This window comes from Cuculus canorus, chromosome 2 (assembly GCF_017976375.1).
Source record: "Cuculus canorus isolate bCucCan1 chromosome 2, bCucCan1.pri, whole genome shotgun sequence".
In the NCBI taxonomy this organism is placed as follows: Eukaryota; Metazoa; Chordata; class Aves; order Cuculiformes; family Cuculidae; genus Cuculus; species Cuculus canorus.
The window spans coordinates 160,759,883-160,784,988 of record NC_071402.1 but is presented as its reverse complement, the minus strand read 5'-3'; the positions used below and the strand labels follow the sequence as shown (position 1 = coordinate 160,784,988).

General features: G+C 53.2%; 1 protein-coding gene across 4 annotated transcripts in view; it reads right to left on the bottom strand.

Moving 5' to 3' along the window:
• DHX30 (DExH-box helicase 30) overlaps positions 1–24,312 on the bottom strand; it is a 61,122-nt gene extending 36,810 nt beyond the window's left edge. The window contains exons 1-2 of one of the 4 annotated variants that reach the window (XM_054058899.1): positions 24,166–24,312; positions 13,773–13,824 (exon numbers count right to left, since the gene is read on the bottom strand). In XM_054058899.1, the coding sequence (XP_053914874.1) occupies positions 13,773–13,803 (31 nt within the window). In that variant the 5' untranslated portion in view covers positions 13,804–13,824; positions 24,166–24,312. Of the gene's footprint in view, positions 1–3,243; positions 3,459–8,712; positions 8,891–13,772; positions 13,825–20,417; positions 20,506–24,165 lie in introns of those variants that run through there. The other 3 variants (XM_054058898.1, XM_054058896.1, XM_054058897.1) reach the window with 3 other exon arrangements.
• Between the last annotated feature and the right edge of the window lie 794 nt (positions 24,313–25,106).

Here is a 25,106-nt window from a genome sequence, read left to right as displayed (position 1 = left end):
TTTGGACAAGAAACAGGGATAAAGCAAAGCTCAGAGCTGCCTTAACTGGCTCCAGCTCTGACCTAACGGATCTTAGAGCACGGCAATGCCCGAGCAGGTTTCACTCTGCTCAGGACTACGTGAAGAAAGCCAGAGTGAAGCTCTTTGTACGAGAAACAAAGATAAAGCAACGCTCCAAACTGAGTTCTGACCTAACGGAACTTGCAGCACGGCAATGGCTGAGCAATTTTCATCCCACTCAGCACTACGTGAAGAAGACTGGAGCAAAGCCCTTTGTACAAGAAACAGGGATAAAGTGATGCTCCAGCCGCCTGTAGCCTGCTCCAGCTCTGACCTAACGGAACTTGCAGCTCAGCAATGGCCAAGCAGTTATCATTCCCCTCAAGACTACACGAAGGAAAGACAGAACGAAGCCTTTTGTTCTGAGGCTAAAGTGATGCTCTGGGCTGCCTGTAACTGGCTCCGATTCTGACCTAACAGAACTTGCAGCACGGGAAGAGCCGAGCAGATTTCATTCTGCTCAGGACTATGCGAAGAAGGCGTTTTGTACAAGAAACAGGGCTAAAGCAATGCTCTGGGCTGCCCTAAGTGGCTCCAGCTTTGTCCTAACGGAACTTGTAGCTCTGCAACTGCTGAGCAGGTTTCATTCCACTCAGGACCACGCAAAGGAAGGCCAGATTGAAGCCTTTTGTACACAAAACAGGGCTAAAGCAATGCTCCGAGCTGCCCTAACTGGCTCAGGCTCTGACCTAACGGAACTCGCAGCACAGGAACGGCCGAGCAGTTATCATTTTGCTCAGGAATATGTGAAGAAGGCCAAACTGAAGCCCTTTGTACAAGAAACAGGGATAAAGTGATGCTCCAGCCGCCCGTAGCCTGCTCTGGCTTTGACCTAACGGAACTTGCAGCTCAGCAACGGCCAAGCAGTTATCATTCCCCTCAGGACTACACGAAGGAAGGACAGAACGAAGCCTTTTGTACACAAAACAGGGCTAAAGTGATGCTCTGGGCTGCCTGTAACTGGCTCCGACTCTGACCTAACAGAACTTCTAGCACGGGAAGAGCCGAGCAGATTTCATTCTGCTCAGGACTATGGGAAGAAGGCCTTTCGTACACAAAACAGGGCTAAAGCGATGCTCTGGGCTGCCCTAAGTGGCTCCAGTTTTGTCCTAACGGAACTCGCAGCACAGCAACGGCCGAGCAGTTATCATTTTGCTCAGGACTATGTAAAGAAGGCCAAACCGAAGCCCTTTGTACAAGAAACAGGGATAAAGTGATGCTCCTACTCGCCCGTAGCCTGCTCCAGCTCTGACCTAACAGAACTTGCAGCTCAGCAACGGCCAAGCAGTTATCATTGCGCTCAGGACTATGTGAAGAAGGCCAGATCGAAGCCCTTTGTACAAGAAACAGGGATAAAGTGATGCTCCAGCCACCCGTAGCCTGCTCCGGCTCTCACTTAACGGAACTTGCAGCTCGGTAACAGCCAAGCAGTTATCATTGCGCTCAGGACTACATGAAGGAAGGCCAGACTGAAGCCCTTTGCAGAAAAGAAAGGGCTAAAGCGCTGCTCTGGGCTGCCCTGAGCGGCTCCAGCTCTGCCCTAACGGGACCTGCAGGACGGCAAGGGCCGAGCATTTATCATTTTGCTCAGGACTATGTGAAGAAGGCTGGACCAAAGCCCTCTGTACAAGAAACAGGGATAAAGGGATGCTCCTAGCAGCTTGTAGCCTGCTCCACCTCTGACCTAACAGAACGTGCAACTCGGTAACAGCCAAGCAGTTATCATTTTGCTCAGGACTATGTGAAGAAGACCAAACTGAAGCCCTCTGTACAAGAAACTGGGATAAAATGATGCTCCTAGCAGCTTGTAGCCTGCTCCGGCTCTGACCTATACGGAACTTGCAGCTCAGCAATGGCCAAGCAGTTATCATTTTGCTCAGGACTACACGAAGGAAGGACAGATGGAAGCCCTTTCTACACAAAACAGGGATACAGCGATGTTCTGAGCTGCCCTACCTGGCTCTGACCTAACAGAACTTGCAGCTCGGCAACAGCCAAGCAGTTATCACTGCGCTCAGGACTACACAAATTAAGGCCAGACTGAAGCCCTTTGCACAAGAGAAAGGGCTAAAGCGCTGCTCTGAGTGGCTCCAGCTCTGACCTAACGGGACCCGCAGCACGGCGAGGGCCAAGCAGTTGTCATTTTGCTGTGAAGAAGGCCGGAGCAAAGCCCTCTGTACAAGAAACAGGGATAAAGTGATGCTCCTAACAGCTTGTGGCCTGCTCCGGCCCTGACCTAACTGAACTTGCAGCTTGGTAACAGCTAAGCAGTTATCATTTTGCTCAGGACTACGTGAAGGAAGGGCAGATGGAAGTCCTTTCTACACAAAACAGGGATACAGCAATGTTAAGAGCTGCCCTAACTGGCTCCAGCTCTGACCTAACGGAACTCGCAGCACAGCAACGCCCGAGCAGTTATCATTTTGATCAGGACTATGTGAAGAAGACCAAACCAAAGCCCTCTGTACAAGAAACAGGGATAAAGTGATGCTCCTACTCGCCCATAGCCTGCTCCAGCTCTGACCTAATGGAACTTGCAGCTCAGCAACGGCCAAGCAGTTATCATTGCGCTCAGGACTATGTGAAGAAGACCAAACTGAAGCCCTCTGTACAAGAAACAGGGATAAAGTGATGCTCGTAGCAGCCCGTAGCCTGCTCTGGCTCTGACCTAATGGAACTTGCAGCTCAGCAACGGCCGAGCAACTATCATTTTGCTCAGGACTATGTGAAGAAGGCCAGATCGAAGCCCTTTGTACAAGAAACAGGGATAAAGTGATGCTCCAGCCGCCCGTAGCCTGCTCCGGCTCTGACCTAACGGAACTTGCAGCTCGGTAACAGCCAAGCAGTTATCATTTTTCTCAGGACTACATGAAGGAAGGACAGATGGAAGCCCTTTACAGAAAAGAAAGGGCTAAAGCGCTGCTCTGGGCTGCCCTGAGCGGCTCCAGCTCTGCTATAACGGGACCCGCAGCACGGCGAAGGCCGAGCCGTCCCCGGCGGATGCTCAATCCCTCCGGGGCCGCGGCCAAAGCTCCATTTACCATCGGCCGGCGGTGGGAAGCGGCCAGGACTTTTCTCCAGGCTCCAACCCGCCTCCCCCGGGGCTGGCTTTCCCGAGGAAGGCGGCTCTCCCCGCACACAAAGCGCGGCCGAGGCCCGGACCCCTCCGCCCCCGCCCGGTACCTGCGGCCGCCGCGCAGCCCTCGGTGCATTCGCGGCCGCAGTTGGCCGGTTCCTCTCCCTTCCCTCGCATCCCGGGGGCGAGGATTCGGTTCTCCTCGGGGCTGAGCGACCCCGGGAGACCGAACGAGGCCTGAAGGAGCAGCCGCCGGAGCGAGCGAGGCCGGCGAGGCTGCGGGGGGAGGACGGGACCGCGCAGCGCCTCCGCGTTTTCTCCTCCTCTTTCTCCTCCTCCTTCTCCTCCTCTCAGCACCGCGTTTCGCTCCTCCCTTCCGGAGCCGCTTCCCCCGACCCCGAAAATGCCGGCAAATCATAGAATCACCAGGTTGGAAAAGACCTCTTGGATCATGGAGTCCAACCATTCCATCTGCCACTAAACCATAGCCCTGAGCACCTCGTCTGCCCGTCTTTTACACCCCTCCAGGGATGGGGACTCACCCCCTTCCCTGAGCAGCCTCTGATAGGGCTCTGTGACCCTTTCTGTGAAAGATTCTTTCCTGACATCCAGTCTGACCCTCCCCTGGTGCAGCTTGAGGCCATTCCCTTCTCCTGTCCTCTGTCACTCTGGAGAAGAGCCCAACACCCTCCTCTCCACACCCTCCTTTCAGGCAGTTGTAGAGAGCAATGAGGTCTCCCCTCAGCCTCCTCTTCTCCAGGGTGAACACCCCCAGGGCCCTCAGCTGCTCCTCCTAACCCTTGTTCTCCAGCCCCTCACCAGCTTCGTTGCTCTTCTCTGGACACACTCCAGAGCCTCAACACCCTTCTTGTTGCGAGGGGCACAGAACCGAACCCAGGATTCGAGGTCCTTCTCCTCTGTGCAGCTCTCCAGCCGCTCTTCCCCCAGTCTGGAGCTGCACAGGGTGTTGTGTCCCAAGTGCAGGACTCGGCATTTGGCCTCGTTAAACCTCATCCTGTTGGTCTCAGCCCATTGGTCCACCCCGTTCAGATCCCTTTGGAGCCTCCCTGCCCTCCAGCAGATCCACACTGCCTCTCAGCTTAGTGTCACCTCCAAACTTCCTAAGGGTGCACTCAATGCCTTCATTCAGGTCATCGATAAAGACGTTGAACGGGACTGGTGTGAATTCTCTAAGGCTCATTTTGGAGTTTTAGGGAGTAAATATTCTTTACCAGAGCTGGGAACCATGAGGGAGCGATCTCCATCAGCATGTGCAGCCAGACAAGAGCTGGGAGAAGATGACCTCATGCATATAGATGACCTCTCCCACTTCCATGCATATAGATCTATATGCCGCAGAACTGTATGTATATTCTGCCCCTTTCCATCATTTGACTGTTATTGTTACAGTATTTCATGTTATTATTAAAGGCTCGGGGGTAGTGGTTGATGAGAAGCTCAACAGGAGCCACAACGTGCGCTCCCAGCCCAGAAACCACCCATGTCCTGGGCTGCATCCAGAGCAGCGTGGCCAGCAGGGACGGAGGGGATTCTGACCCTCTGCTCCTCTCCTGGGAGAACTCATCTGAAATACTGTGTCCAGTTCTGGAATCCTCAACATAAGAAGGAGATGGAGCTGTTGGAGTGGGTCCAGAGAAGCCTCCAAGGGTGACGCGAGGGCTGGAGCACCTCCCATCCGAGGACAGGCTGAGAGAGTTGGGGTTGTTCAGGAGAAGAGAAGGCTCTGAGGAGACCGCAGGGCGACCTTCCAGTACCTGAAGGGGCTTCAAGAAAGCTGGTGAGGGGCTGTTCCCAAAGGCTTGTGGGGATGGGACGAGGAGCAATGAGTATAAACTGGAGAGGGGCAGATATAGACTGGATAGAAGGTGGAATTTCTTCCCCATGGGGGTGGTGAGATCCTGGCGCAGGCTGCCCAGGGAAGCTGTGGCTGCCCCATCCCTGGAGGTCTTGAAGGCCACGTTGGATGGGCCTTGGGCAGCCTGAGCCAGTGGGAGGTGTCCCTGCCCATGGCAGGGGGCTTGGAATTAGGTGCTCTTTAAGGTCTCTTCTAACTCAAACCATCCCATGGTTCTATTATTTCAACTTGCCATTGACCAGAACCCCCAGATCCCTTCCCTGGAGGTATTCAAGACCAGGTTGGACAGGACCTTGGGCAGCCTGATCCAGTGGGTGGTGTCCCTGCCCATGGCAGGGGGCTGGAATTAGATGATCTTTAAGGTCCTTTCCAACCCAAACTATTCTGATTATGAACTTCACAGCAGTCAAATCTCTTGCTAATTTGGAGCCGTCTCCAGCTTCTGTCTGACCTTACATTTAAGATAGGGAAAGACTGCAAACTGAAGTGATTATCACAGAATCATAGAATGGTTTTGATCGGAAGGGAACTCAAAGCTCATCCCAGTCCAACCCTCTGCCATGGGCAGAGACACCTCCCACTGGATCAGGTTGCTCACAGCCCCATCCATCCTGGCACTGAATACCTCCAGGGATGGGGCAGCCACAACGTCTGTAGTCAATCAATTCCAGGGCCTCTCCACTCTCACAGTAAAACATTTCTTCCTAAGATCTCATCTCAAACTCCCCTCTTTCAGTTTAATTTTCCTATGCAGGATGCCAAGAGGCTGCAAAGAGCTCAATTCTCCTCAGAAACAAACTTTTCCAGGCCAACCTGTGCCAGTGACACAACTGTTTCGCACAGGTCGCACTTAATACAAGACATAGCAGTGTTTGGAAAAACTCTATTTGAAAATAAATGCTATAAAAATCATACTATCAGAGGAACATTCTATCCAACTTTCCAAAAATACAGTGACTTAGATGAACTACATCCGAGGGAATCATAGAATAGTTTGGGTTGGAAGGGACCTTAAAGACCATACAGTTCCAACCCCCTGCCATGGGCTGAGACATGTCCTACTAGATTAGGTTGGTCAAAGCCCCATCCAACGTGGCCTTCAACACCTCCAGGGATGGGGCAGCCACAACTTCCCTGGGCAACCTGTGCCAGAGCCTCACCACCCTCATCGTGAAGAAATTCCTCCTTATGTCCAGTCGAACTCTGCCCCTCTCTAGTTTATCCCCATTGCCCCTCGTCCCATCCCCACAAGACTTTGGGAACAGCCCCTCTCCAGCTTTCTTGGAGGCCCTTCAGGTACTGGAAGGTCGCTCTATGGTCTCCTCAGAGCCTTCTCTTCTCCAGGCTGAACAACCCCAATTCTCAGCCTGTCCTCGTACGGCAGGTGCTCGAGCCAGGGGAGGGATAGGTTGGACATGAGGAGAAGGTTCTTCACCCTGAGGATGGTGGAGCACTGGAGCACAGCTCCGAGAAAAGCACTCAAGACACTAAACATGAAGGACTTGGACAATGCACTCAGACCCATGGTGTGAATGTTGAGGTTGTCCTGTGTGGTGACAGGAGATGAGTTTGGTGGGTCCCTTCCAACTCAGGTCATTCTGTGATTCTGTGAACTCTACATTGCCTTATATCAAAATGTTACAAAAACCTGCCCTGCAGAGAAGGACTTGGGGGGGTGGTTGACAAAAAGCTCAACATGAGCCGGCAAAGTGCGTTCACAGCCCAGAAACCAACAGCATCCTGGGCTGCATCAAAAAAAAAAACATGGCCAGCAGGGAGAAAGGGGATTCTGCCCCTCTGCTCCGCTCTGGGGAGACCTCATCTGGAGGATTGAGTCCAGTTCTGGAATCCTCAACATAAGGAAAACATGGAAGTGTTGGAACGGGTCCAGAGGAGGCTCCAAGGAAAATGTGAGGGCTGGAGCACCTCCCATCTGAGGACAGGCTGAGAGAGTTGGGGTTGTTCAGCCTGGAGAAGAGAAGGCTCCGAGGAAACCTTAGAGCAACCTCCCAGTACCTGAAGGGATTACTAGAAAGCTGGAGAGGGACTGTTCCCAAAGGCTTGGAGTGACAGAATGAGGGACAATGGGTATAAACTGGAGAGGGGCAGATTTAGACTGCACATGAGGAGGAATTTCTTCCCCATGAGAGTGGTGAGGCCCTGGCACAGGTTGCCCAGAGAAGCTGTGGCTGCCCCATCCCTGGAGGTGTTGAAGGCCACGTTGGATGGGCCTTGGGCAGCCTGAGCCAGTCGGAGGTGTCCCTGCCCATGGCAGAGGGTTGGAACTGGACGATCTTTAAGGTCCCTGCCATCTAAACTATTCTATGTTTCCCTTAATGGACAACTTCTGACAGTGTCATCCCCAAAGCTGTTGTAAACGTCAATGGATTAATATTCCACTTTCTGAGAGCAGACTCCTACGCTTTTTGTCTCCTCTACTCAACCATGGAGCCTCTGGATGAGAGAATAAGGGATAATCTGTTAGTCACAACTGTTAGGATTGCGCTGCACAGAGCTTTCCATGGTGACAGAGCAGAACTGGATGATCTCAGTTCAATTCTGGGCCCCGCATGACAAGAAGGATGTTGAGGCTCTGGAGTGTGTCCAGAGAAGAGCAACGAAGCTGGTGAGGGGAAGTGGAAGAGGTCATCTATATGCATGGAAGTGGGAGAGGTCATCTTCTCCCAGCTCTTGTCTGGCTGCACATGCTGATGGAGATCGCTCCCTCATGGTTCCCAGCTCTGATAAAGAATATTTGCTCCCTAAAACTCCAAAATGAGCCTTAGAGAATTCACACCAGTCCCGTTCAACGTCTTTACTGATGACCTGAATGAAGGCATTGAGTGCCCCCTCAGCAAGTTTGGAGGTGACACTAAGCTGAGAGGCAGTGTGGATCTGCTGGAGGGTACGGAGGCTCCAGAGGCATCTGAATCGGGTGGACCGATGGGCTGAGACCAACAGGATGAGGTTTAACGAGGCCAAATGCCAAGTCCTGCACTTGGGACACAACCCCTGTGCAGCTCCAGACTGGGGGAAGAGCGGCTGGAGAGCTGCACAGAGGAGAAGGACCTTGAATCCTGGATTCGGTTCTGTGCCTCTTGCAACAAGAAGGGTGTTGAGGCTCTGGAGTGTGTCCAGAGAAGAGCAATGAAGCTGGTGAGGGGCTGGAGAACAAGGGTCAGGAGGAGCGGCTGAGGGCCCTGGGGGTGTTCAACCTGGAGAAGAGGAGGCTGAGGGGAGACCTCATTGCTCTCTACAACTGCCTGAAAGGAGAGTGTGGAGAGGAGGGTGTTGGGCTCTTCTCCAGAGTGACAGAGGACAGGAGAAGGGAATGGCCTCAAGCTGCACCAGGGGAGGGTCAGACTGGATTTCAGGAAAGAATCTTTCACAGAAAGGGTCGTGGGTCCCTGGCAGAGGCTGCCCAGGGAGTGGGGGTGAGTCCCCATCCCTGGAGGGGTGTAAAATACAGGCAGACGAGGTGCTCAGGGCCGTGGTTTAGTGGTAGATGGAATGGTTGGACTCGATGCTCCAAGAGGTCTTTTCAAACCTGGTGATTCTATGATGTTTAAGTCCCTTCCAACCCAAACTATTCGATGATTCTAAGAGCAGCTCTAGAGGTGCTGTCGCTCCCTTTAACTACTCGTGTGGAGCAGCAGAAGGCTCCCTTCCCCTGTGCATCGGCCCGGCCGCCAAACCTCACCTTGCACCATGGCTCCGCCCTCCTCCTCCTCCTCCTCCTCCTGCCGGGGCTCCTCGGGGCTGTCCGGGGCGGGGAGGCGCGTACAGAGCCCCCGCGAGCGGCGGCACAGGCGCAGCGGCGCGGCCGCCTGCAGCAACAGCCCCAGCGCGGCCATCACCGGGGGAGCGCGGACAGCGCGGACCGCAGCGCCCCCTGCGGCAGGGAGGACCGGGACAGCCGGGAAGGGATGGAGGAACCAGGACAGCAGCGCCCCCTGCGGAGGGGAGGACCGGGACAGCCGGGAAGGGATGGGGGAACCGGGACAGCAGCGCCCCCTGCGGGGCGGAGGACCGGGCTGGCGAGGAGCTGCACCCATGGGGATGGGGAAGCATGGAAGGGACATCAAAGCCCGTCCAGTTCCAACCCACTGCCATGGGCAGGGACACCTCCCACTGGCTCAGGCTGCCCAAGGCCCATCCAATGTGACCTTCAACACCTCCAGGGATGGGGCAGCCACAACCTCCCTGGGCAACCTGTGCCAGGGCCTCACCACTCTCATGGTGAAGAAATTCCTCCTAATGTCCAGTCTAAACCCGCCCCTCTCCAGTTTATCCCCATTGCCCCTCATCCTATCACTCCAAACCTTTGTGAACAGCCCCTCCACAGGTTTCTTGGAGGCCCTTCAGGGCTCAACATGAGCCCAAGCTCGACAGGAGCCGGTAACATGCGCTTCCAGCCCAGAAACCACCCGTGTCCTGGGCTGCATCCAGAGCATCGTGGCCAGCAGGGACAGAGGGGATTCTGACCCTCTGCTCCTCTCTTGGGAGAACTCAGCTGGAATATTGTGTCCAGTTCTGGAATCTTCAACAGAAGAAGGAGATGGAGCTGTTGGAACGGGTCCAGAGGAGGCTCCAAGGATGATGCGAGGGCTGGAGAACCTCCCATCCGAGGACAGGCTGAGAGAGTTGGGGTTGTTCAGCCCGGAGAAGAGAAGGCTCCAAAGAGACCTTAGAGTGACATTCCAGAACCTGAAGGGGCTCCAAGAAAGCTGAGGAGGGGCTGTTCCCAAAGGCGTGTGGGGATGGGACGAGGGGCGATGGGGATAAACTGGAGAGGGGCAGATTTAGGGTTGATAGAAGGAAGAATTTCTTTACCATGACAGTGGTGAGGCCCTGGCCCAGGTTGCCCAGGAAGACTGTGGCTGCCCCATCCCTGGAGGTGTTGAAGGCCACGTTGGATGGAGCTTGGAGCCCCTGATCCAGTGGGAGGTGTCCCTGCCCATGGCAGGGGGTTGGAACTGGATGATCTTTAAGGTCCCTTCCTACCCAAACTATTCAATGATTTTACGAGCTCCTGCCTGACGCTGTGGCCTCCACAGACCTTGGCTGGAGTTAACCACCGCTCACCAACGCCAGCGTGTGCTGGAACAGCCTGGGCACATGGCTTTGAGCGATTGCTTGTGTGCTGTTTTAGCGCTCCTCTCCGCAAAATAAACTTACGTGGAATCTGTGGCTTCTGGAATTTTTAAATAGAGTTTAACTATTTTTTCTGTGCTCATGGGATAATTTTTATATCATTTATGGTGTCAAACCACTCCCCCTCCTCCTGCCTCGCTTGCCATGTGCTGATATTCTGCCTTTCAGTTTCTTCCCTCAGATTTCTCCTTCTCACTGGCTCTGTCTCGCCAAGATTTCCCCCAGCTGTGTACTTTATTTATCACTTTCCTTTTGTTTTTAATCATTGTGCTCTCCAGCCACACTTTTCATCTCCTTAGGGCTCTCGCTACCCGTTGTGTTCCTTCTCTGAAGCTCACGAGTCGAAATAGCTCAGTAGCTGTGATTTTCCCTTCACTGCTGGACAAATTATTGCCTCAGCTGGGTTTTGAGAAGATGCAAATACACTTGTAGCTCCATGGAGTGGAGTAGTTTCGCAGTAGATGCAGCTTCCCACAAGGATGTATTAATATTTACGTGCTATTTCCAGTCCTCGGTGAAGTTTTTGTCTCCAAACTGCCTCAAGTTTATTTCTGAATGTAACCGTTCAGAAACCGTGCAGCCTGCTCCAAAAAGGTTCGTGTGCAGTTCCTTTCCTTGCATTGAGTGACTCGTCTTTGTAATCTAAGCCTTTACAACTCAAGTGCCAGAATAACTGCCGTGTCTTTCAAGACAAAAAAAAGCACCTTTTTTGTGTTTTCTGGTGCTGTTTCCAGATCTAGGGGGTTTATTTGGGTTTTTTAGTGAAAAATAACCACTCGGAGAAATCTTGAGCTCATCTAAAATCGTGCATGTTGGGAAACGCTGATTTGGTGTGGAAAGATTTGGTGTTTGAGTGTTCGTGTGCTTGGCCAAAGCCTTTCTTACACAGGGGTTACTGTGGTGACTTTCTGCTTCCTAAATCCTCTTCTAGTGGAACGCAGGCTCTGCACAACCCACAGCTGAGGTTGTGTTGGTTCAGCCTTTTGGGCTCCGTCTTTTGGGTTGAAAACTGGTTGGATGGCCCAGAGAGTGGTGGTCAATGGAGTTACCTCCAGCTGGAGGTCGGTCACAAGTGGAGTTCCTCAGGGCTCAGTACTGGGTCCAGCTCTGTTCAATGTCTTTATCAATGACCTGGATGAAGGCATTGAGTGCACCCTCAGCAAGTTTGCGGATGACACTAAGCTGGGAGGAAGTGTGGATCTGCTGGAGGGTATGGAGGCTCTGCAAAGGGAGGGTAGGGAGGCTCTGCTACAGACTGGGGGAAGAGTGGCTGGAGAGCTGCACGGAAGAGAAGAACCTGGGGGTAATGGTTGACAGCGACTGACCATGAGCCAGCAGTGTGCCCAGGTGGCCAAGAACGCCAACGGAATCTTGGCTTGGATCAGAAATGGTGTGACCAGCAGGTCCAGGGAGGTTATTCTCCCTCTGTACTCGGCGCTGGTGAGACCGCACCTTGAATACTGTGTTCAGTTCTGGGCCCCTCACCACAAGAAGGATGTTGAGGCTCTGGAGCGTGTCCAGAGAAGAGCAACGAAGCTGGTAAGGGGCCGGAGAACAAGTCTGACGAGGAGCGGCTGAGAGAGCTGGGGTTGTTTAGCCTGGAGAAGAGGAGGCTGAGGGGAGACATCATTGCTCTCTACAACTACCTGAAAGGAGGTTGTGGAGAGGAGAGAGCTGGGCTCTTCTCCCAAGTGACAGAGGACAGGACAAGAGGGAATGGCCTGAAGCTCCGCCAGGGGAGGGTCAGGTTGGATATCAGAAAAACATTCTTCACAGAAAGAGTCATCGGGCACTGGAACAGCTGCCCAGGGAAGTGGTCGAGTTGCCTTCCCTGGAGGTGTTTAAGGAAAGGGTGGATGAAGTGCTGAGGGACTTTAGGGAGTGTTAGGAATGGTTGGATTCGATGATCCAGTGGGTCCTTTCCAACCTGGTGATTCTGTGATTCTGTTGAAGGTTTTCTGATTTAAAACTAAACCAACCCACTCCAAAACAACCAAAACTCCCCTTTTTCATCATCTCATACAACCATTCATGTGAGGTTTTGGTTTCTGCACAAGATGATCACACAATGAGGATGGTTGGACTCGATGATCCAGTGGGTCCTTTCCAATCTGGTGATTCTATGATGTTTGTGATGTAAAAATGATGCCCTGGTTTAAAGAAACCCCTGGCGGCCCTGGAGGGGGTTGTGGCCAGTGGTGATACATGTTGTAGGGTTTAATTGCTTAGAAAAATCATCCCGGCTTTAAAAAATTATAATAAATACTCTTGCAGTGTTTGGATTTCAACAGCGTGGAGAAGTTTCTGCTTCAGACATCAAACCATTTGTACCAGGGGAGTGGGCTTGATGTGGGAGCTCTGTGCGGGAAGAGAGAGTCTCTCCTGCTGTGTTTTTAGTGTTGATCTCAGATGTTCGTGAACCCTGGAGTTTATTTTTAGTGGTGGCAGTGCTGGAACAGGGATTCCCTGGTGTGCTCTGTGCATTGGGTGCGGATCTCAGGACACGGACGCACGACGGCTGCCACGGTCCAGGGCAGGATCCGAACCCTTGTATGAGAACAGTTGGAGAGATCGCCTTGCTGTAGAAGGTTACTTAGAGCGACCTCCCAGTACGTGAAGGGGCTCCAAGAAAGCTGGGAATGGGCTGTTCCCAAAGGCTTGTGAGGATAGGATGAGGGGCAATGAGGATAAACTGGAGAGGGGCAGAGTTAGACTGGACATAAGGAGGAATTTCTTCACCATGAGAGTGGTGAGGCCCTGGAACAGGTTACCCAGGGAAACTGTGGCTGCCCCATCCCTGGAGGTGTTGAAGGCCACGTTGGATGGGGCTTCAATCACTCTGATCCAGTGGGAGGTGTCCCTGCCCATCACAGGGGGGTTGGAACTGGATGGGCTTTGATGTCCCTTCCAACCCAAACTGTTCTATGATTCTATGATCAGAGGGATTTCTTAAGAAAAGACACGATGGAAAGAGAGAGGTTGGCAAAGCAATGACAGAAAAAAAGGACATGATGACAGCCGAGAGATATTGAAAGTATGCAAACACCCAGGAGAAAGCACTTACTGATGGGACAAAAGGATGCAAGGTAAAAGTAAAAGGTGAAAAAAAGCCTTTGCTTTAAGCTAAACAGCAAAGATGTCTGCATTGTCATCTATTGGACAACCCAACAGGTCATCTCTCCTTCCAAATCCTATCATTTTCCTGAAATACTCCATTGCTGGAGCCCAGCTTATGCTCAAAACCAAACTCATGTGTCACACTAAGCACAGCAGAACGGAGCTGCATCGCTTCACAGCTCCAGCGTGAGTTTTACACGCTGGGCTCTCTGCAGATAAAAAGCATCTCCCACGCAGAAACCGCCATCTTGCGTGGCACAGCTATTCCTAGCTCAGGTGTGGGCATCTCGGCTTCCCTTCATGACATTCCAGCAGTGGGAAGGAGTCTAGCAGGGACACTCGTCGGATACACCTCTCACTCAGCCAGCTCTGAGAGGGGCAGTGCTATTTCTTTCAAGTTAATTAATTATCTTCATCAATCAGCTATGGTATTAAATCTCAGAACAAAGGAAACATAAGAATAAACTGAGGATTGTATCAGGTCCTTACCTTTAAGGGAATTCAGCGAGAACATCTCCATCACAGCGAAACAGGTGGAATCCTAAGGAAGCAGAGCAGCAAAAAGAAACAAAATTAGTACAGCCTTGGATATAGAACAGAATCATGGAATCACTGAGGTTGGAAAAGACCTCAAAACTCATCCAGTCCAACCATCAGCCCAACCACACTGTGCCTACTAAACCATGTCCTCAGGTGCGACAGCCACATGCTTTTTGAACCCCTCTACGGATGGAGAATGCACCCCTGCCCTGGGCAGCCCCTGCCAGGGCTTCACCACTCTTTCCATGGAGAAACATTTCCTAAAATCCAGTCTAAACCTCCACTGGCGCAAATTGAGGCCATTGTCTTTCATCCTATTAAGATCATCGAATCATAGAATCACCAGGTTTGAAAAGACCTATTGGATCATTGAGTCCAACTATTTCTATCTGCCACTAAACCATATCCCTGAGCACCTCAGCTGCCCGTCTTTTACACCCCTCCAGGGATGGGGACTCCCCCCCTTCCCTGAGCAGCCTCTGACAGGGTCCGACGATCCTTTCTGTGACAAATTTTTCCCTGATATCCAGTCTGAACTTCCCCTGATGCAGCTTGAGGCCATTCCCTTGTCCTATCACCCTGTCACTCTGGAGAAGAGCCCAACACCCTCCTCTCCACACCCTCCTTTCAGGCAGTTGTAGAGAGCAATGCGGTCCCCCCTCAGCCTCCTCTTCTCCAGGATAAACACCCCCAGGTTCCTCAGCCACTCCTCCTGACCCTTGTTCTCCAGCCCCTTCACCAGCTCCGTTGCTCTTCTCTGGACATGCTCCAGAGCCTCAACATCCTTCATGGAGTGAGGGGCCCAGATGTCGTACGTGCTCCGCACCTCTCAAACCACCTGTCTTTAGCACCTAGCAAAGCACCCTCAGAAAATCCCACCTCGGTGTTCACATTCTGCCAGTTCCACCTCACTCCTGCCTGTGCTCTCTGCTGTCCCTTTAGACCTCGCTGCACTGAACCCAGAGGAGAAGGTGTCTCCTCGATTAGTGGGTTGTAACTTTTGGAGGTGCTCTGGCTCTGCAGCAAGACTGGTTTGGGGTTGTTCAGCCTGGAGAAGAGAAGGCTGTGGGAAGAACTTAAAGCAGCTTCCAGCAAGGAAAGGAGCTCCAGGAAAGCTGGGGAGGGGGTCCTGATCAGGGAGTGCAGGGATAGGATGAGGGGAATGGTTTGAAGCTGAAAGAGGGGAGATTGAGATGAGATCTTAGGAAGAAATGTTCTCCTGTGAGGGTGGGGAGGCCCTGGAATAGATTGACTAGAGAAGTGGTGGCTGCCCCATCCCTGGAGGTGTAGAAGGCCACATTGGATGGATCTTCAATCACCCTGATCCAGTGGGAGGTGTCCCTGCCCATGGCAGAGTGGAACTGGATGGGCTTTGAGGTCCCTTCCATCCTGAACCATTCCATAATTCTATGGTTTTTAACACTTTTTTAAGTCAGAACGGCAAAGGGAGGCAAAGTACTGCCATGATTCCCCCTTCATACAGCAAAACAAGAAAAGGAAGAAATGGTATTTTTGGTAGAGTTCTTCACTGGAATTATGTCAAACTCCTATTTCAACTTCTTATTAAAATACTTTTCTCTCAAATAAGAAAAAAAAACCCAAATCAGCTGTGTTTTGGGGGGCTTTATCTGTCATACAAACTACTAAACACATTCAAGGCATTGGGGATAAGAGAGTAACAAAGTGTTTCGAACAGGCTAATGGACACAATGCTAACATTAACCATTCACATTACTCGTTAGTGCTGCGCACACAATTAACACCCTATGATTATTATGCTTTTGCATTATTCATTTTTACTTTCCGTTTCACTAAAGACAAAATTATTGTTTGCTTCAGCAAATAAGTTCATTTTCAGAACAGAACTGTGGACACGACACCTCGTTCAGCAAGCTGCCTCCCTCCGGGCACAGAAAACTACGGCTGCGGGCGCTGACAAGCCCACGCTTTGTCTTCTCAATGACTAAATAAATGAAAACACGGGTATTTGACTTGTATAAAAATGAAAAAAAAAAAGCATAAACACTGTAGTACTCAGCAAGACTGGCAGAGGAAAACATCCCTGGAATAATGAACTCACTGCACTGAACCCAGTTAATAAAGTCTTTTGTGGCGGTCAAGCAAGATTCGTGAGGCTGAAGCATTCAACCGAGGAGTGAAGTCTGGGGAGGAATGCAAATGGGGAGGGCGAAGAAGGACCACATCGCACCCTCGTGCCCCCTGCACGGAGGAATCATCCCAGGCTGGGCACAAAACACCCAAAAGGGGTATTTTTAGAGTCATAGTTTGGGTTTGAAGGAATCTTAAAGATCATCCAGTTCCAACCCCCTGCCATGGGCAGGGACACCTCCCACTGGATCAGGGGGATCCAAGCTCCATCCAACGTGGCCTTCAACACCTCCAGGGATGGGGCAGACACCACTGCTCTGGGCAACCTGTGCCAGGGCCTCATCACTGTCATGGGGAAGTAATTCCTCCTTATGTCCAGTCTAAATCTGCCCCTCTCCAATTTATCCCCATCGCCCCTCGTCCTCTCACTCCAAGCCTTTGGGAACAGCCCCTCCCCAGCTTTCTTGGAGTCCCTTCAGGTACTGGAAGGTCGCTATAAGATCTCCTTGAAGCCTTCTCTTCTCTACGCTGAACAACTCTGAGAAATTACATTACACAATATCGCTCTGACACTTAAATATTAAGTCCGTTAACACATCAAAGTCATCAGAGACAACCAGGAGTGTGACAGGGAATGTCGCAATGTATTCTTAAATCATGGAGATATTGGCTGCATCTTTCTCCTGAATTTTTGAGCATGACAAATACAGGGAGGATGTTTGCTGGCAGGCAGACCAAGCGTATTCAAGAGGATTGGTTGGACCTGATGACCTCAGAGGTCTTTTCCAACCTAGCAATTCTATGAATCTATGATTCTATGATACAGGGAAGTTGGTCTACAAAAGCTTTCTGGGACAATGCACCATTTAGGCTCACCTAGAGAGCTCAGGTTAGCAAGAAGGAGAACAAAGAACATCTCACCCATCCTGGGATGGGCAGAAGGGCACTTCCAAAGATACGTACAAAGTAAAGTTGCAGAAAATAGTCTTTTCTGCTCAAGATTGAAAAAAGAAAATTGAAAACCCTGACCCAGCTGAGAATCTTGGAGTTGTTTGGGTGGGAAGGGACCTCCAAGCCCATCCAGGTCCAACCCCCTGTCACGGGCAGGGACACCTCCCACTGGATCAGGTTGCTCAAAGCCCCATCCAACGTGGTCTTCAGCACCTCCAGGGATGGGGCAGCCACCAGTTCTCCGGGCAACCTGCACCAGGGCCTCCCCACTCTCACAGCAAAACATTTCTTCCTAAAATCTCATCTCAATCTCCCCTCTTGCAGCTTAAGAGTTTACAAGAGGAACAACTTGGAGCCCTGAGGAGCAGGACTCTAACAGGACTGTTAATGATAGTGTAGTCTGTAGATCCCCAGTTGAGACAGAGACCCTTGCTGCACAACCAGCAACCACGCAGTGCTTAAAGAGCTAAAGTCGGAGAACAAAGACAGAGAACAAAGGAATAGAGAGATGGAACAACCCAGGTGAGATCCACAAACAGAAGCCACTGCTGAGGGATCCCTTTTGAATGGCACGGAGGAATTTGAGTACTTAAAGCTTGAGCACCCAGTAGGAACCCAGAGTCATAGAATCATTGAGGTTGGAAATGATCTCTAAGCTCATCCAGTCCAACCACCAGCCCAAACACACCAGTGTCTATTAAACCATGACCTCGGGTGACATGGCCACATGTTTTTTTTAACTCCTCCAGGGATGGAGATTCCACCACTGCCCTGGGAAGCCTCTGCCAGGGCTTCACCACTCTGTCAGGAAAGAAACATTTCCCAATACTCGATCTAAACCTCCCCTGGTGCAACTTGACGTTAATAACTTGACGTTATTTTCTCTTGTCTTATCCCTTGTTTCTTGGGAGAAGAGACCAGCAGTCACCTCTCTACAACACCATTTCCAGGAGCTGCAGAGAACGATGAGGTCTTCCCTCAGCCTCCTCTCCTCCAGGCTGAACAACCTCCAGCCTCCTCTTCTCTTAGCCAAACCAGAGAGAGATAAACTTAGGTTTAAGGAACAGGTCATCAAGAGGTCAGCCCCTGCGGCATCACCACAGGATTACTCAGTACCAGATCTGCTGAATCTGAACACAAATGATCCTGAACTGGGAATGTTTTAGCACAGCCAGAAACCTTGTTGAAGGGTTTTGTGGCTCAAGATCCCGATACCCCCAAAAAAGGTGTCCAACTACGGCTGCTGCATCATGGAAATGAAGGGGACACATGAACATCATTGAGAGGGACACACTGGAGGACTCAAAGCGCACCATGATGGGTTTTGAGGGTAGAAAAGGGGAGGTTCAGGTTGAACATTAGGAAAAATTTCTTCACCAAACAGGTTCTTAACTACTGGCGGCAGCTGCCTGGGGGGCAGTGGTGGAGTCCCCATCCCTGCAGGTGTTTAAAAGACGGGGAGATGAAACACTTTGGGATAGGATTTAATAATGGAGAGGTACGGTTGGGCTCGATGATCTCAAAGGTCTTTTCCAACCTAATGATTCTATGAAAAGCGAAGTGGGGACACTGGATTTATGCAGAAGTGGAATAGGATGACACAGGACTCTTACAACAAGGCAACGGTACATTCTGAACGAGAATCAACCAGCCACAATGATGCTGTCAGACTGCAGAGCACTAGATGTCTCACAGTTGGCAAAGTACGGGAGTCCCACAGGCCAAAAGAGACACTAAAGTTTGTTAGAGATAGATTTAATGCCCCTGCTGCCAAGGCAAAGAGTGAAACCGGTAGATGTGGCCCTGGAAATTGTCAGATAAAATCTCCAAGGCCTGGAAATTAGCTCTTTGTTGAGTTTCCTCGATCCACTTGAAAATAGCTACAGGCATGTCCGAGAAACCACATCCCCAAGAAGGAAGTACCTTAAGATGAGGTGAATACGGCAGATTTCTCATTATTGTCTACTGTGATGTCCCAGGAGTGTACAAAGAAGTATAACCTTATGTGCTTTGTTGTGAGAACAAAGGAGAAATAGAGTGGTCTCACGTATCGCTCACCCTCAGGGGTCACCCACACTGGGCCCGTGCAAAGCCGAAGAGTTTGAATTCCAGCTTTTTGGGCCAAAGGAGCAGTGGATCTGTGCAAGAAACCTTTCTTTACCAACTCTCACTTTGCAAGATTGTCATTGCTTGGCTCTGATGAGCTGGAAGGGAGAACATTAAAGTGCTGGAGGAGGGACTGGGTGCTGGATGCTCTCGGGCATCCATCCGTCATGGGTCCAAGCGTTGTGGACTGAACAGACAACCCAGAGTTGTGGTCCCAGTGGCCACAGGAGGAACATGGAGCTGGTGGTGCCAAGAGAGTGAGGTATGGGAAGGCAGAAATGAGACCAAACTGTGGACGGGCTGAATGAGAAAAGCTCTGCAGCCAGACGAGCGGCTTCCCCATGCTCCGAGTGGACCCCCAGGAGAGCTCGGCTCCCTGTGCCGCCTCCCGGTCTCTCTGAAGTCGGGATTCTCCCGCGGGGAGAGGCTCCCGGAGCCAGGCCGATTGCCTCCCAGCACGGAGCATCCTTACGGGGAGAGGCTCCCGGAGCCAGGCCGGTTCCCTCTGCACTACGGAGCATCCTTACGGGGAGAGGCTCCCGGAGCCGGGCCAGTTCCCTCTGCACCACGGAGCATCCTTACGGGGAGAGGCTCCCGGAGCCGGGCCGGTTCCCTCTGCACCACGGAGCATCCTTACGGGGAGAGGCTCCCGGACCCGGGCCGGTTCCCTCTGCACTACGGAGCATCCTTATGGGGAGAGGCTCCCGGAGCCGGACCGGTTCCCTATGCACCACGGTGCATCCTTAAGGGAGAGGCTCCCGGAGCCGGGCCGGTTCCCTCTGCACCACGGAGCATCCTTATGGGGAGAGGCTCCCGTAGCTGGGCCGGTTCCCTCTGCACCACGGTGCATCCTTACGGGGAGAGGCTCCTGGAGCCGGGCCGGTTCCCTCCTCAGCATGGAGCATCCTTATGGGGTTCCCTGCCCAGCACGGAGCATCCCCGCGGGGAGAGGCTCCCAGAGCCAGCCCGGTTCCCTCCTCAGCATGGAGCATCCCCGAGGGCAGAGGCTCCCGGAGCCGGGCCGCTTCCCTCCCCAGCACGAAGCATCCTTACGGACAGAGGCTCCCGGAGCCGGGCCGGTTCCACCCCCCCCATCGCGGAGCATCCCTGACCGCGCAGGCCCAGGCCCCGGAGGGCGCTCCCCGCGGGCCAGGGCTGCCCTCAGCCCGAAGCTCCCGCCTCTCCGGTGCGGGCCCCGCTCTCCAGGCTCGGCCACCGCCCCCGGGGGCTCCGCACCGCCCGACCCCGCCGCCGCCTCCTCAGCCCCGTCGGTCCCCCCGCCGCCCGCCCGGCTCGGAGCCATCCTCCCACTCTATCTCATCCCTCTGGCCACGGGCTCCTCCCACGCGTCGCCCGTGGGCTCCGAGCCGCGGCTCCAGCCCCCCCCAACCGGGGCGAGCAGCACCGGCTCCGCTCCGCGACACCGACCTCCTCGCACCAACTCTCGGGCGCCGGGCCGCGCCGCGCGGACTACAACTCCCAGCAGCCCCCGCGAGCAACTTCCGGCACCCCGTCGGGCCCCGGATGTGAAACTGCTCAGACCAACCACAGGCGAACGCGGACCGAGGGGGCGGGGCTGCCGCCATGGCAACGGCTGGCGCTAATAGCAGCGTACTAGGAGCCGTTTCCCGATCCCGCTGCCGGAGCTGGAAGGGGAACACAGGCGGGCATTGGGCTGCAGCACTGGGCACCTCGGGGAGTTATACCCTTGGCGAGCGGCTGGCTGGGAGCAGAAGCCCTGAGCCTGGTGCTCAGCCAGAAATATCACAGAATCCTAGAATGGTTTGGGCCAGAAGGGACCTCAAAGCTTATTTAGTTCATAGACTCACAGAATCATGAAATCATAGTACTGTTTCGGTTGGAAGGTACATCAAAGCCCATCCAGTTCCAACCCCCTGCCATGGGCTGGGACACCTCCCGCTGGCTCAGGCTGCCCAAGGCCCATCTAACGTGGCCTTCAACACCTCCAGGGATGGGGCAGCCACAGCTTCTCTGGGCAACCTGTGCCAGGGCCTCATCACCCTCATGGGGAAGAAATTCCTCATGTCCAGTCTAAATCTGCCCCTCTCCAGTTTATCCCCATTGCCCCTCGTCCCATCCCCACAAGCCTTTGGGAACAGCCCCTCCGCAGCTTTCTTGGAGCCCCTTCAGGTACTGGAAGGTCTCTCTAAGGTCTCCTGGGAGCCTTCTCTTCTCCAGGCTGAACAACCCCACCTCTCTCAGCCTCTCCTCGCATGGGAGGTGCTCCAGCTCTCGCATTATCCTTGGAGCCTCCTCTGGACCCGTTCAAACAGCTCCATCTCCTTCTTCTGTTGAGGATTCCAGAACTGGCCCCAATCCTCCACATGAGGTCTTCCCAGAGAGGAGCAGAGGGGCAGAATCCCCTCCGTCCCTGCTGGCCATGCTGCTCTGGATGCAGCCCAGGACACGGTTGGTTTCTGGGCTGGGAGCACACGCTGTGGCTCTTTCAGCCTGTCCTCATAGCAGAGGTGCTGCAGCCCTTGGATTATTTTTGTAGCCTCCTCTGGACCTGTTCAAACAGCTCCATCTCCTTTCTTATGTTGGGGATTCCAGAACTGAACCCAGGACTCCAGGTGGGGTCTCACCAGCGTGGAGTAGATAGGGAGAATCATAGAAGAGTTTGGGTTCGAAGGGACCTCAAAGTCCATCCAGTTCCACCCCCTGCGATGGGCAAGGACACCTCCCACTGGATCAGAGTGCTCCAAGCCTTGTCCAACCTGGTCTTCAACACCTCCAGCGAGGAGGCATCTGTGACTTCTCTGGGCAACCTGGACCAGGGCCTCCCTACCCTCATCATGAAGAATTTCTTCCTAATATTCTCCCAAATATTCTGCTCAGAGCCTTCACTTCTCCAGGCTGAACAACCCCAGCTCTCTCAGCCTGTCCAGTCCCCTCCCTCCCTGCTGGCCACGCTGCTTTGGATGCAGCCCAGGACATGGGTGGTTTCTGGGCTGGGAGCACACGTTGTGGCTCCTGTTGAGCTTCTCCTCCCCAGCACCCCAAGTCCTTCTCCTCAGGGCAGCTCTCAATCCCATCATCCCTCAGCCTGGACTGAAACCGGGGATTGCCCCAACCCAGGGGTAGGACCTTGCCCTTGGCCTGGTTGAACCTCATGAGGCATTTCTCCCAGCCCCGCTTCTCCAGCCTGTCCAGGTCCCTCTGGGTGACATCTCGTCCTTCTGGTGTTATCAGAAAAGGTGCCAAGGGGTCAGTGCCATCCGAGGGGCACAGCTGCTTTAGGAAAAAGATGTCCCCCTCACCCATCCTTAAACAGGAACAAGGACACAGTCAGTTGATCTGTCTCTTTCCCAAAATTTCAAACAAATCAGGAAAACACATAAAGAAAAAAAGATTCTGTTTTATGAGTATGAAAACTGTTAATTCAGTTCTGGTTTGAGGCTGAAAACTCTTCAGTTTTCAGTAAGCACAAGCAACGAAGCCATTCGTCTAGAACATCCTTTGGGGAAGGGGGCAGCCACCACTTCTCTGGGCAACCTGGGCCAGAGCCCCACCAACCTCACAGCAAAACATTTCTGCCCAAGATCTCATCTCAATCTCCCCTCTTTCAGCTTCAAAACATTCCCCTCGTCCTATCGCTGATCAAGAGCCCCTCCTCAGTTTTCCCTGGAGCACTTCCAGTATTGGAAGCTGCTCTAAGTTCCCCCTGGAGCCTTCTCTTGTCTCAAACTCGAACTATAGAGAGTATTTGCTTGGAAGGCCAGTTGTCGTTCAAGGACCTGTAAAGCTCACCGCTGTTTCTAGAAAGTTATGAATCTCTTTTCTGTCTCCATGGGATGCAACCACCAACTGCAGCAGTAATGTGGGATCTTAAAGGCAAAACCGTCATAGCTTGTTGAATGTCAAACACAAAATTACTGCATTCAGTTTGGGGCTGAAGTACGAAACCCAACTGCTGAGCAAGCAAGCTGTTTCCGCTTGTCCTACTCCTCCACTCCCTGACCCAGAGCCCCTTCCCAGCTTTCCTGGAAGCTCCTTTCAGTACTAGAAGCTGCTCTAAAGGTCTCTCCGCAGGCTTCTCTTCTCCAGGCTGAACAATACAACCACTCTGTCATCATACAGGAGGTGCTCCAGCCCTCGGATCGTCTCCGTGGCCTTGTCTGGACTCATGCTAACAGATCCATGTCCTTCCTGTGTTCAGGACTCCAGAGCTGGACACAAGACTCCAAGTGAGAAAGCATTAAAAGCAAAGGGGCAGAACCCCCTCCCCTGGCCTGCTGGCCATACCTCTTGCCCTGGTTGTGCCCACCACCCTGAATTACCGATACCAGAATTCCACTCTGAAGAGGGGCTGGTTTTCTGGCTTCCAGTTGTGCAGCCGTGCTCCTGGGCCTCGGGGAGCTGTGGCCAAGCTGCAGGCTGGTCTCACTCACACCTGGAGGGAAGCCCTCAGGACATTTATTTTCCATTACTTAAGCTGGATTAATCCCTGACTGGGATGCTTTTCTAACTGGAATAGTGGATGGGGCTTGGTGCAACCTCATCCACTGGGAGGTGTCCAGTTCCATGGCAGATGTTGGAACTCAATGGGCTTTGAGGTCCCTTCCAATCCAAACCATTCCACGGGCTTTGACGTCCATTACAACCCAAACCATTCCATGATTCTCCGAGATCTTATAGTGACCTTCCAGTACCTAAAGGGGCTACAAAAGACTTGGGGAGGGACTGTTCACAAAGGCTTGTGGGGATAGGACAAGGAGTGATGGGTATAAACTGGAGAGGGGCAGATTTAGACTGGATATAAAGAGGAATTTCTTCACAATGAAGGTGGTGAGACCCTGGCACAGGCTGCCCAGAGAAGCTGTGTCCACCGCATCCCTGGAGGTGTTGAAGGCCACGTTGGATGGGGCTTGGAGCAACCTGATCCAGTGGAAGGTGTACCTGCCCACTGCAGGGGGTTGGTATTGGATGGGCTTTGAGGTCCTTCCAACCTTAAACCATTCCACGGTTCTATGATAGAACAGGTACACCCTGGCCTTCAGCACCTCAAGGGATGGAGCAGGCAGCACTTTTCCAGCCTCCTCACCCTCACAGGAGAATATTTCTCCCTCAGATCTCATCGCCATCTCCCCTCTTTCAGCTGCAACCCGTTCCCCTCATCCTATCCCTGCACTCCCTGATAAACGCTAATTAAAACCTCTTGGAGGATGGGCTCAACATTGGAAAAGGCCGTGGTCCCAGGTGTGCTCTTCACTCCTCGCGTGGTTGGGGTGGTCTGGAGGCCGCAGGGATCGCTGCCGGCGGAGCAGAGCGGTGCCAGTCCCGCTCCTTCAGCAACGTAGGCCCATGAGACAAGATGGCGGCCCGAGCCGGTACAAGGGGGTCGTCGGAGCGGAGGGGTGGGAGTGGTGGTGTCCTTATATAGCCTCGGGGGGCGGGCTTGCAGCTCTGATTAGTTGCTCCACTGCCCATCACGTGGTCTGCCCAGAGGCGGGTTCCTTATATAGCTTCGGGAGGGGGCGCGGGCTCGCGGCTCTGATTGGCTGGTTAGCCTGCCCTCCCCATAGCTCTCCCCGCCCCCTGCACGTGCTGGCAGTGTTGACGCATCCTGATTGGTCACTGGGCGAGCGCGGGCTCGGGCCCACAGCCAATGGGTGGGCGGCAGAGCATATAAATAAAGGCGGCGCGCGCGCATGCGCATTGGGAGCTGCGCATGGCGGCAGGAGGAGTGGGACCCGTGTTTCCCAGTGCTCCCCAGTGTGACCAGTGCTCTCCAGTGTGACCAGTGCTCTCCAGTGCTTTCCAGAGCTCCCTATGTGACCAGTGCTCCCCAGTGCTCCGCAGTGCTTCCAAGTGCTCCCCAGTGCTCCGCAGTGCTTCCCAGTACCTCACAGTGCACCCCAGTGCTCCCTGTGCTCTGCAGTGCTTCCAAGTACTCCCCAATACTCCCAGTGCTTCCCAGTACCTCACAGTGCACCCCAGTGCTCCCTGTGCTCTGCAGTGCTTCCAAGTGCTCCCCAATGCTCCCAGTGCTTCCCAGTACCTCACAGTGCACCCCAGTGCTCCCTGTGCTCCACAGTGCTTCCAAGTGCTCCCCAATGCTCCCAGTGCTCCCCAGTGCTTCCCAGTACCTCACAG